The following is a 12,048-nucleotide window of genomic DNA, read 5'->3' as shown; positions in this document are numbered from 1 at the left end:
GCTCAACTTTCTCTCTTCCCAGAAATTTTCTCTTTTCCATTACTGGTTCATCCTCTTCAGTGTATATGTTTAGGTTCCATCCTCAGAAATTATTTTATAGGTCTGACTTGGGGGGCTTGGAAACCTACACTACTAATAAGCAGCCTAATGATTCTAATATGGATAGTTCATGGTCTACACTTTGAGGAACAAAATCAACCTGCAAGTACGTGGTGACTGTCAAAGAAGAGCCAAAAGAATGAGTTTCATTATAGCTTTAAGAAATTAAAAATATATTAGGTGATCACAATATATGCTCCCAAGTTTTTTAGAGGCCAGTTCCAGACACTTCCTCATCTTTTGCATAAGACTTTCATTTCAACCTTCCTTCTCGTGACTGGAACACCCTCCCACCAAGCGCCCAAAGAAGAAGTCTACACATGCCCATTGCTACCCAACAATGTACACACTTGTCAGGGGCCCCACACCCGGTAACACCTTTCTAGTTTTGGTTGCTGGTCTTAAGAGCACACGGCACACAAAATCCGACGTGTGGGTATGAGATGGGAGCAGCTGTGTAAATGGGAGTCTGTGGCAGTACCTGGAGTCTTGAGAGAAAGAGGTCATGTGTTTGTGACTGAAAGAAAAATAGTCATCTGTAAAAAATTTTAAAGATTCATCTTTAAAGATTCCAGTTATAGTCACTGTTTCCTATTTTAACTGAAATAAATTTGTGCTCCTGCACAAAAACACACTCAATCTCTCCTTCTAAGAAACTATTCTGTTTAATAGTGCACTTCATTTATGCTACAGGATGAGCAGGATTGGGAAGACAGAACCAAAGATCATCCCTTCAGCTGGGAAACTCGGGAGCTCCATCCTAACCCAGCAACGCGGCCCAGTCAGGCCAGAGACTCCCTTCTCTGGGCTTTGCTTTTTCTTTGCATTCATACTTGGCTGCTGAAGTCAGAAGTGGGGTCAGGAGGGATCCGGCTACTGGGGCCAGGTGTCATAGGTCACAGGGGACAGAGGGCAGGGCAAGCTGGCTGAGTGAGCTCCATAAAAGCATTCCTAGTAACTGGGGGTTTGGATTAAATTGCTTTGCAACACAGGAGTGGGGAGAGGAACAGGGAGAGAGCAGGAAGGAAACCAGGCCAATGCCAAACGCTTCTGCTCCTCTCCGTTAGACTTACTGGTATTCGGATGGATTTCGCAACCATATCTATCACAGGAGGGAAGTACAAGGAGTTCTCCAACAAAACTGCCTGCCTTGCTGCTCTTGGAAACCTGGGCTTGCTGCTCCAAGAGCCCTGCAAAATAGTTACCACAGAAAACCTCTTGGGGTTCCCCCCCCCAATAAAATAACACATCCCTCAGCACCAAGTTTTTCCATAATTAATGAAGTCATGAGACAACAAAAAAAAATAGCACATTCCTTATCAAAACTTAAAGCTGGATTAGGAACAGTGGCTTTGAAATACAGCCTCCATTTCCCCTTATCAAATAGGACTCAGAACATTCTTTCCACTGCCTTCTGTGCTGACTATACTGACTCCCGACTACAGGAATCCTTGGAATTTTATTCCTACTGTGCTTCCATTCCCCACCTTGGAAAGAAAGGCTCCTCTGGTGTGAAAGAAATGGTCTAGTGCAAACTCCCTTCCAGAATGGAAGGTGATAAGTCCCAGAGCCTCCCTCTCATTCGCAGCACTTAACCTGCCGCTCGCCACCTGGTGTCATTCTTGGGGAAACAGACTAGGTAGCTTCATCACTGTGCCAGGAGGATTTGCCCAATTTGCCCCATTCTCTAAAGTGAAAGGGTTGAGTCGGAAGGGATACATTCTAAGTTATTCATACTCATATAGTAAGGCAGGAGCTCTTTAGACTCAGAGGAAGTGAGGAAAACAGGTGTGTGGCTGTCTTTCATGTAGACTCTCGGATATTTAATTCAGCAGTAACTCTGAGAGAACTTTTGCTCATTCCCATCACATTCAAAGGCTTCTCTCCAGTGTGAATTCTCTGATGGCGAACAAGGGCTGAGCTATACCTAAAGGCTTTCCCACACTCACTACATTCATAGGGATTCTCCCCTGTGTGGATTCTTTGATGCTGAATAAGGCCTGAACTATAGGTAAACTTTCCTCCGCATTCCATACATTCATAGGGCTTCTCTCCAGTGTGGATTCTCTGGTGCTGATAGAGGTGTGAGCTCTGGCTGAAGGCCTTCCCACACTCGTTACATTCATAGGGCTTCTCTCCAGTGTGGATTCTCTGGTGATGGATGAGGGTGGAGCTCCTACTAAAAGCCTTCCCGCATTCATTGCAAGCATACGGTTTCTCTCCAGTGTGGATTCTCTGATGATGAGTGAGGGTAGAGCTCCAGCTAAAGGTTTTCCCACATTCGTTACATTCATAGGGCTTCTCCCCGGTATGGATCCTCCGATGCAGAATGAGGGCAGAGCTGCAACTAAAGGTCTTCCCACAATCATTACATTCGTAAGGTTTCTCTCCGGTGTGGATTCTCTGATGCTGAATAAGGTGTGAGCTCTGGCTGAAGGCCTTCCCACACTCACTACATTCGTAGGGTTTCTCCCCCGTGTGGATTCTCTGATGTTGAATAAGGTCTGAAGTTCTATTAAAGCTCTTGCTACATTCATCACACTTATGGGGTCTGTCTCCCATAGGAAGTCTCGGATGCGAAATGAGGTTAGGACTCACAGTGAAGCTGTTCCCAAAATCATTATATTTCTCACTTCTCTCTCCTGCAGGGCTTAGCTTTTCCTCAACTGTCACTTGACCAAAATCTTCTATCTTCCTATTCAATCTTTCTCCAGAGGAGTTCCCCATTTGCCTCTTTAGACTGACTTTTTGTTCATAGGCTTCTTCAAACTTAAGACCCTGAGAAATATCCTTTTGGAATCTTCCCAACAGCACCCCACGTGATCCTGTATCTTCAGAAATTTCTTGATCGTGCTCAGTTCTGGTCTCACCATCTGGCACAATACAAAATACAAACATCACTTGTCCCTTGTGGAAGAAAGAATCAAAACGAGAGGGCAGGATAATTACGAGAAGAATGTTCACAGGGCTAACAGCACATGCCTCTTACCTGCGTGCAGACCTGCCCAGGCTGGGGGCAGCCGAGGCATGCTAAGATAATTGCCTTGAGGAAACAGTGAAGGAGAAAGGCAGGAAGCAAAATCAAAGCAAGAAGAGCTAGAAGTAAGGAGAAGGCTGGAGATGGGAAGAGAGGGAGACAGACCAGGCAGAGGCAGGGAACCAAAAACAGAAGAGAAAGGACATGCTGTTCAATGAAGTGACAAAGTCCCCACAGAGGTCAGAGACTGCAAATACAAGTGGGGAGATGGTGGCTTTCAGAAGATAGGGGAGAACAAATACAAGCAAGCCAGCACAGAAGGCTGATGGGAAACAGCAGCAGAGCAGGAAGAAGCGACAAGGGGGAGGCCACACATGCCAAACCCATGGGAACAGGCAAGATAGAGTTCAGTCCATCTCTGGGCCCTAGGCCTAGGAGGCTGTGCTAGGATGTAAGGATTTGACTCATTTGACTTCTCAGTTTTCACTACTTTGGGGTTTTCAAAGGGAGTTTCAGGGACAGAGGATGAATGAGAAGGATTTAGATAGCATTTTTACTCTGTCAATGTTTTAAAAAGTAAGGACAGCACAATGAACGTCAGCGACAGAAACAGCTGTTTCTCCCTCATCTGAATAGGCCGCTCTCAGGACCTCCTTGTTTTCAGCTCCCTTCAAACCCAGGACTCTCGACTCTTCCTCTCAATGCAGCCCAAAGATTGTGTCAAAATCCAGAAATGGAAATCCCGCCGTGGGGGAAAACATGGGATAAGGTCATGTCAAGCAGTCCCAGGGCTCCATTCCAGACCCAAGGCTTGCAGGAGCCTGAAAGGAAATGTACAGGGGTCTCCAGCGGGAGTCAGGGAGACCCCCTGGCACCGCCCAGAGAATGTTCTCACTGGAAGCGAATGACAGACAAGGAATTCAGTCCACAGACTGAAGGTTAAAGAAGCCAGCTGCTCCCCGAAACAAGCAGAGATCTCTACCAGAGCTGCTGCACGTGGCCCTGAACAAAGCAACAGATCCCCCAAGGTAGTACAACAGAGAAGAGAAGGAGAGTTCCAGATGTGCCCTTGGGCACAGAGCAGGGCCTCCACGTTTAGGAATCCCAACAGGCTAATCTTTTGGAAAAGGCTCTCAAATATACATTAAGAATCACAGGGAGAAAAGCACCAGATTTAGAGCCGAAAGACTAGGTTCAAGTCCTGCTACTTGCCAGCTACACATAAAGCACACGTAAAGCACTGAAGACCTCTGACTTCTCTTTCCTCGCCTGTAACATGAGGAGACTACCAGCGGCCTCCACCACTGTGTTACTGAGAGGTAGAGAGAATGTATACAAAACCTCTTTACAAACTCCAACTTACTACACAAACAGGAGTTACTATCATGATTGTTGTTAGAACTTTCTAAGATTAAGTCAATCCTTAGCTGATCATTTTGTGATTCGACTATTACTACCAAACAAGGAAACAGAAAAATGCCACGGGACTTTTACTGAGAAAGCAAACTCCTTACCCAGCGAGAACACATTTCCATAATTCTCCAGCATCACATCCCTATAGAGGTCCCTCTGAGCAGGCTCCAAACGCTTCCACTCCTTTCGGATGAAGTACACAGCTACATCCTCAAATGTCACCAGCTCCTGAAACAAGACGGTCTTGCATGCAATTTCAGGGTGAGGGATGGGACTGGCAGCACCAAATAAATAAGTAAGTAAGTAAGTAAGTAAGTAAGTAAGTAAGTAAGTAACGGGATGAGGCCGAATGATGCGTATCTACGAGGTGGGGGGGAGGAGGTTATGGTGCAGGAAGAGAGAACTCCGTTATTCAGCAGGAAAGGACCATGTCCCTGATACAGCGAATCACGGTTTAGGGCACCAAATGGATGTCACTGCACAAACGTTTCCACAAAATGGGAAGGAAAAAAAAGAAGGATAAAGGAAACCACAGCTCACCTGGGACTTGGCCTTTAGCAGTGCAGCTGCCAACATCTCATCCCCCAGGCTGTCCTTGTCAGAATACGCAGGAACTTTTGAGGAAGGAAGAGCTGAAAGACAATAAAAGGGTCCGTGAGTGAAGTCATCTGCCCTCTGGCCTCCGAACCCACAGTAAACTCATGGGGTCCTGGGAACAATCTAGGGCCCACTCCCTCTTACACATCTAAGTTTCATTCCCCAGTGGCTGTGAAAGGTGCTTACACAGGCACATTCAGTGTGCGTCCCTCCTCCAGAGGAGGGATGTCCAAAGCCCTGTTGATGCTGCTCTCCACCTGCCCCAGGTCCCTTCCTTTCTGTCCAGTCGCTGCTTCTCAGGGAAGCAGGCCCAGTCCTCCCATTAGTGATCAGCACCTTCTTGTCCTTTCTCCCAAGCTTGGATAGAAACGTAGACATTCCTGCTCACATCCCTTCCACCCCTCTCCGCATTTCTCAACTCAAACTCATGCATGAAGGTCTCTTAGACCAGAGGAAACCAGTAGCCTGACTGAACAGATAATGCCCATTATTCTTTCTCTTCATCCCCAAGATCAAATCTAAATACTACATGTTTCCTGTTTCTGTGCTTGATCACGTATCTTCTTCTGTAATTCTATTTTTTTTTTATAAGTAGGCTTCACGCTCAGTGCAGAGCCCAATACGGAGCTTGAACTCACAACCCTGAAATCAAGACCTGAGCTGAGATCAAGAGTCGGATGCTTAACTGACCGAGCTAGCCAGGTGCCTCTTCTTTAATCCTTAAGTTAACATATTTGCCCCTTAGAGACTCTAAACCCCTAGAGACACTAGATTGTGTACAATAACCTACAGAGTTCCTTACGTGCTTCTTCCTGATCAGCATACCCTTTAGGACTGTAATTGGCTCTAAGTCAGTGGCACAGCTGATGGAAGCAAAATACAAATACTTTAATGGCTTCTACTCATTTTATCCTTTTGCCTGTGACCTACAAAGCCAAGAGCCCCTCAAGTGCAAGCTCCTAAAGTACACAAACGAGGACTACAAAGTTGGCAGCTACCAAGCACCTGGAAGTCTGTGATTATAATGGTTTTCTTAATTCCGCATGAGGTACCAACAGCACTTCAAAAATGCCTGAGCTATAAAACCTGATAAGCTGTACATCATTATCGTCTTTAGTCAGCTTTCCCTCCAGACTATTAGCTACTGACTATCAGCTACCGACTATCAGCTACCGAAAGGGAAGGACTGTGTCTCCACCACATGTGGATTCCAGTAGCTGGCCCAGAGCCTGGTGAATAAGAGATTCAGCGTGACTGGGGAATGTCTGAATGCAAGAATAAATGAATCCCTGTTGCTTACCACTCTCAAGCAGGGGCTGAGGTTCCTGAGATACGCAATCAGCCTGAGTTTCCATCGGTAGGGCCAGAAGCTCTGGGTCTCTGGTCTACTATCTGCAGACTTAGCAGGAAGAAGGTTTTGAATGAGAATGCGGAAGCACTGCAGAAGCAAAGTTCAAGGTGCAATGGTTAAAAAAAAAACAAAACAGATGAACAAAAAAAAAAAAAAAAAACCTTCTGGGAGCTAGTATTTCAGGTAGTCCCCAGACTAGCAAGAGAAAAACACAGAAATTGGGACCAGCCTTCCAGATCCTGGTAAATACATACACCTGCTCCCTGTGATGAACCTGCACGGGCACCACAGAAAGGGCCCCATTCCTAGACAACATCCCACCTCTGGCTCCCACAATGTACTGAGTGATATTTGTAACGACAAAAGATGTGGAATACTGGTGTCAAATAATGACACTGACAGAATGAAACACTAAGCAACGACTGAAATAAAAAACAGAAGAAAATGAAAAAGTGTGCACACATATATTTACAAAACATGTATGTATTGTATCAACTTTTAAGGATGTTTAGGATAGTGCATAAAGATAAACATTTACAGATTCTTTTTCTTTCTTTCTTTCTTTCTTTCTTTCTTTCTTTCTTTCTTTCTATCTATCTATCTATCAAGAGAGAGGGAGGGAGGGAGGAGGGGAGAGGGGGAGAGAGAGGGAGGGAGGGAGGGAGGGAGGGAGAGAGGGAGAGAGGGAGAGAGAGAGAGAGAGAGAGGGAGGAGGGGAGAGGGGAAGAGAGCGAGGGAGAGGGAGGGAGAGGGAGGAGGAGGGAGGGGGGAGAGAGAGGGAGGGAGGAAGAGAGGGAGGGAGGGAGAGGGAGAGGGAGGGAGAGAGGGAGAGGGAGGGAGAGAGGGAGAGGGAGGGAGAGAAAGAGAGGGAGGGAGAGAAAGAGAGAGAGGGAGGAGGGGAGAGGGGGAGAGAGAGAGCAAGAGAGAGGGAGGGAGAGGGAGGGGGAGGGAGAAGGACGGAGAGGGAGGGAGGGAGGAGGAGAGAGGGGGAGGGGGAGAAGAGAGGGAGGGAGAGGGAGAGGGGGTGGGAGAGGGGGAGGGAGAGAAGGAGGGAGAGAGGGAGAGGGAGGGGGGGGAGAGAGAGAGAGAGAGAGAGCGCACGAGCAGGGGAGGGGCAGAGAGAGGGAGACACAGAATCCAAAGCAGGTTCTGAGCTGTTAGCACGGAGCCTGATGCAGGGCTCGAACTTAGGAGCCGTGAGATCATGACCTGAGCAGAAATCAGATGCTTAACTGACTGAGCCACCCAGGCACCCCTTTGCAGATTTTTTTAAAAAAACCCTCACAGACAGTAGAACTAGGAAAAAAAAAATTTACTTTATTAGGCTTCTGGCTATTGTACCAAATTTTGAGGATAAGGGGCCACGGAAACAGTACCTAAATAGCAGAGATTGGAAAAACTTTTCATGAGTTTTCTGGCTCCCATTTAAAAAACCCTGGGGAAATAACACCTGATGCCCAGAACTAGGGCAAACAGCTCAGATTAATTAAATAAGATAAATCCTTCCTCTCCTAAGATGGTTGTCTGCTTCCAGTCTCAGCCAAAGGCAGGATGCCACTGAGGGACAGGGGCTCCTTCTGTGGTCCTCGTGCAGTGTCATCACAGGGAGCAGGTGTATGTATACACCAGATCTGGAGGCCTGGTCCCCATCACCAAGAAGGCAGCAGCCAGCCTTCTTTCTATCTCCCCTCTTCTCTCCTAATATATCTCCTTGGAGAAGAATCTAAATCTCTGATGCAGGGACCAATACTTTGTTAAGAAACATAAGCTTACTTATTACTCCCTGCTGATGTGCCACTGCTCAGTTGCTATGACCAGCAAAAGAGATCGGTTCTTTGTGGCTCGAGTGAATAAAATGAAACATCAGTATCTAGACCGAGGTTTGGATCTCAAGTGGAAGTTTCTACTGCCCTCTTGAATGCTGTGACAAGAACCAACAGACCCAGGAAAGGCACAGCAGCTACTAGAGCTTCCTTGCACTTAGGCAAGAGAATAGAAAAGAAAAAAAACACCTGGATTTCATCTACCTCCCTCTTTACATATTTGTTCGTATAACAAACAACTGTTGAGTGTACTACGCTGCAAGGCACTACTGAAAGGAGTAAAAACACAGGAACGTAAGCGGTATCTGCTTCCTCATTATAGACCGCTGCATTCACAGAAGGCATAAAAAGGGGCGGGGCCCAGAGAGTCACTCAGAGCTCACAGAACTCTTGTCTTTGGGCACCAAGGAGGTACAGAATGCCCACCACCAAAGTCTTTACACAGAGAAAGGCACTGAATGAGGCACGGGCCAGGCCCAAGGGCAATCAAGGTGACACACCCTACTGCCACCAGAGCTCTCCTCGCTGGGTCCCTTCAACTCTGTCTCAGAGCCAGCCATCTTTTGTTCCTATCAACCAACTTTACAATTTCCAGGACTGTTTATAAGCAGACCCCTGCAACAAATCAGCTCTTAGTCCAAACTCTCTTTAAAGGAAAATCAGAGGCTCTGACTCCAGAGGAAAAAAAGTAAGCCTCCCTCCTCACAGCTGGGTTAACCAAAGCTGGAACTCAAAGGCATATTGTTGAGAACAAGTCCCCAGTGTCTGGATCAGTACACAGTGTTTCTCATGGGAAGAAAAATCTCCATTGTGCCCCCACGGCGTCAGGTCCAGGCAGGGCCCTTCCTTGCTCTGCTGCCAACACCTCTCCCTGAAGCTGCTCCTGCGGACCGAGAAAGCTGACCTGGCAGTGAGAACGAGTCATGAAAAGCTTTACCTGCTGGAATCTTTCCTTCCTTCTTTGGAGTTAGTTGCTAGAGTGGCAATTACCGGGAATTTGGAAGCCTCTGTTCAAGTTCCTGGGAATTCTAACTTTAGTTGATGCCAATGCTGCTGTGTGATGAAGGAAAAAAAAATTTTTAAATATTCATAAACTTCATTTCTACTCAAAGGAAAAAAAAAAAAGAGAGAGAGAGAACATATACTAATCAATACAATTAAGACTACAACTGGTACTTGGGTTGCACCCCTAGAGAGGTGAAAGGCAACTGAAATTTCTCCAGGTCAACCTTCCACCCAGTATAAGAAATGGCTGCCTGGCTGGCTCAGTCAGTAAAGCATGCAACTCTTGATCTCAGGGTTGTGAGTTCAAACCCCACGAAAGAAAGGAAATAAAGAAAAGAAAGAAAAGACCTTCTCAAGTTCCCAATATTCTGACAGCTAACGTGCAAGAAACTCTCAAATTCAGCAGGGAGTCTGTTTCATGGCTGCACAGATCAGCCATCAGAGGTCTTCGGCTAGAGCTGAAAATCTAATCCCTTGGACCTTCACCTCACAGAGGCCTAGTACCCTATGGAGCTTCAAGAATAGAATCTTCTCTTTCCAGGCAACTGTTGATCAAACACTTGTAAACCACACTGATGCCCACTCTCTACAAACTTCTCTTCTTGGGGATAAATACCTTTAGCTCCTCTCATTATTCCATAGATTTCAGGTTCATCATCCTGCTTATCCTCCCCTGGAGTCTACAAATGCCATTCAGAACGTAAACATCCTTCTGCGTTCAATCCCACTTCAAAAGCCGATCAACTCGGGGACCTAACACAACTGAAAATGGGAGCCAGACACAGCTGTACCATTCCCCGTAAGAGACTCGATTTATTGAACGCCCGTAGGATTATTCCCGGGATCTGAGTTTGCACACTCTCCGCTCCTTCGCCCCATTCCAGACCAAGTTCTAACTGCGAATACTTCGTTGAACTCCTCAGATCCTCAGACCCGTGTAAGTAAAAATAGACTTCCCCTGCCGCTGGCGCGAACAACCGCGTCAACAACAAATAAAAGCGTCTGGGAGAGTTACCAAGTTAGGGGCGCTGTCATCAGCTGTTCTAAAGAGAGGGACCCGTTTACAGCCATACTGGAACTTTTAAGTGCTCGAACTGGGCAAAGTCACAAAACCAGAACCGGAGCCCCTTTCCTCCCGTCCTGGCAGGGCCCCGTTTGGAGGAAGGAAGCCCCGGGGGAAGCGGAGTCCAGGACCGGCTGCGGGGGACGGAGCGGCGCGTCCCGGCGCCCTGCTCCGGGCGGGCCTGGGGGCCCCGCGGGCCGCAGCGGCGCGGACACCACCCCCTTCCCCGGCGACCACAGTCTCCGTCTCACCGCGAGCCCCGCGGGCGGCCGGACTCACCCTGGGGGCAAGGACGGGAGATCTGGGGAGCCGGACACGGACCAGGCCGTGTCGGACCCTGTCACAGACCCACACACCGGGACAGAACAAAGAACGGAAGTTCTCTCTGTTTCGCTTCCGGGTCGGCGCTTTTCACCGCCCACGCTATCCCCCGTGGCCCCTCCGCGCCCGCTTGTTCTCTCTAGGAACATGGGAGGTGTTCTCCTCTCGGTGGTTTGGCGCCCTTGCCCATACCGGCCCTGGCTTTCCGGCCCACCCACCGCCGCGCCCCCTGTTGGCTGGGCCAGGCGAAGAGCCGCGTACCTCGGCCTCTGAGAGCGTGCTCGGGTGCTGCTGACCCCGAGCAGGCGGTGGGGGCGGCCGGGGTCCCCCACGAGCTGCCGAAGGCAGGGGAGAGCGCACCTTGCCCCAGCGACTAGGGTCCCGAGCCGACCCGCTGCAAAAAGCAAGACTTTCGAAGGATTCATCAATAGAAAAAAAAAAAAAAAATCACCTTTATTTGAAATTCCCAAATAAACCAAGTTGATGCTTCAAAAACCAAGTTTTGTGTTTGTTTCATGTAAAAATGCCCCCTTTAAATTACTAAAATCTGAAGAAGCCATTGCAGCCCGTCAGAGAGTTACCGTAAAGACAAAACCTGCCCAAGTTGATGGGAGAGAAAAGTCGGGGAAGTTACCGATGGATGCATCCGAAGAAAACAAAACAGGCGAAGCCCCCCTGCAGGTACCAAATGTGTGAAATGCTTGAAGTGAAATGCCCAGAGTCTAAGAGACCCCCAAAAACGAACCACCAGAGTCCAGAGTCAAAGCTAAGCAGCAAGGGTCATTTATTGCAGGTTCGAACCTGGACCTCTGCGCCCCCCGTTGCCGGTGACGCCAAGAGGCCCTGAGAGAGGTTTTTACACCCCTTTTATAGACAGGTACAAACAAGTCATGGGGAAATCAGGAATTTTCCACAGTTACAGAGCTGTGATTGGTTGGTGTTTAAAGTTGGACACTTAACAGTATTCAATTGGTTCCTGCCTTTAGGTCAGACCACAACCGGGGGTACGGGTGTCACAATGATTGATCAGGAATACACGGATGTGCCAAGCAACAATGATTGATCAGGAGTACACGGATGTGCCAAGTAACAATGGTTGATCAAGAATATACGGATGTGCCAGGCAATAATGATTGATCAGGAATACATGGGCGCGCCAAGCAATTGTACAGAAGCGGCACAAGCTGGTTAAGCTTGGTTAGGTTTCAGTTTCCCATAACTTAAGCTTTTAAGTTTTAATTTTCTCAGGCCTCTCAGAAGGAATGAGGGGGAGGCTTCCCGTTTCCCTCACTTTTATGCCCTCACTGGAGGATCCCTGTAAGTGTCTGGAATCAAATCCTTACAAAAAACGAGACCTTGTGATATCCTGCTCAACGAGGGCCCTCCTGACTCCCCTTGT

General features: G+C 47.9%; 1 protein-coding gene across 1 annotated transcript in view; it reads right to left on the bottom strand.

Moving 5' to 3' along the window:
• Nucleotides 1-239: 239 nt before the first annotated feature.
• Nucleotides 240-12,048, bottom strand: part of ZKSCAN1 (zinc finger with KRAB and SCAN domains 1) — a 66,351-nt gene continuing 54,542 nt past the window's right edge. Inside the window, exons 10-14 of the mRNA XM_045048277.1 lie at nucleotides 10,911-11,043; nucleotides 6,387-6,471; nucleotides 5,030-5,121; nucleotides 4,591-4,717; nucleotides 240-2,972 (exon numbers count right to left, since the gene is read on the bottom strand). Coding sequence (XP_044904212.1) covers nucleotides 1,903-2,972; nucleotides 4,591-4,717; nucleotides 5,030-5,121; nucleotides 6,387-6,471; nucleotides 10,911-11,043 — 1,507 coding nt within the window. The 3' untranslated portion in view covers nucleotides 240-1,902. The remainder of the gene's footprint in view (nucleotides 2,973-4,590; nucleotides 4,718-5,029; nucleotides 5,122-6,386; nucleotides 6,472-10,910; nucleotides 11,044-12,048) is intronic.

This window comes from Felis catus, chromosome E3, assembly GCF_018350175.1.
Source record: "Felis catus isolate Fca126 chromosome E3, F.catus_Fca126_mat1.0, whole genome shotgun sequence".
Taxonomy (NCBI): Eukaryota; Metazoa; Chordata; class Mammalia; order Carnivora; family Felidae; genus Felis; species Felis catus.
The sequence above is the reverse complement of the archived record's forward strand: the minus strand, read 5'-3'. Positions and strand labels throughout refer to the sequence as shown.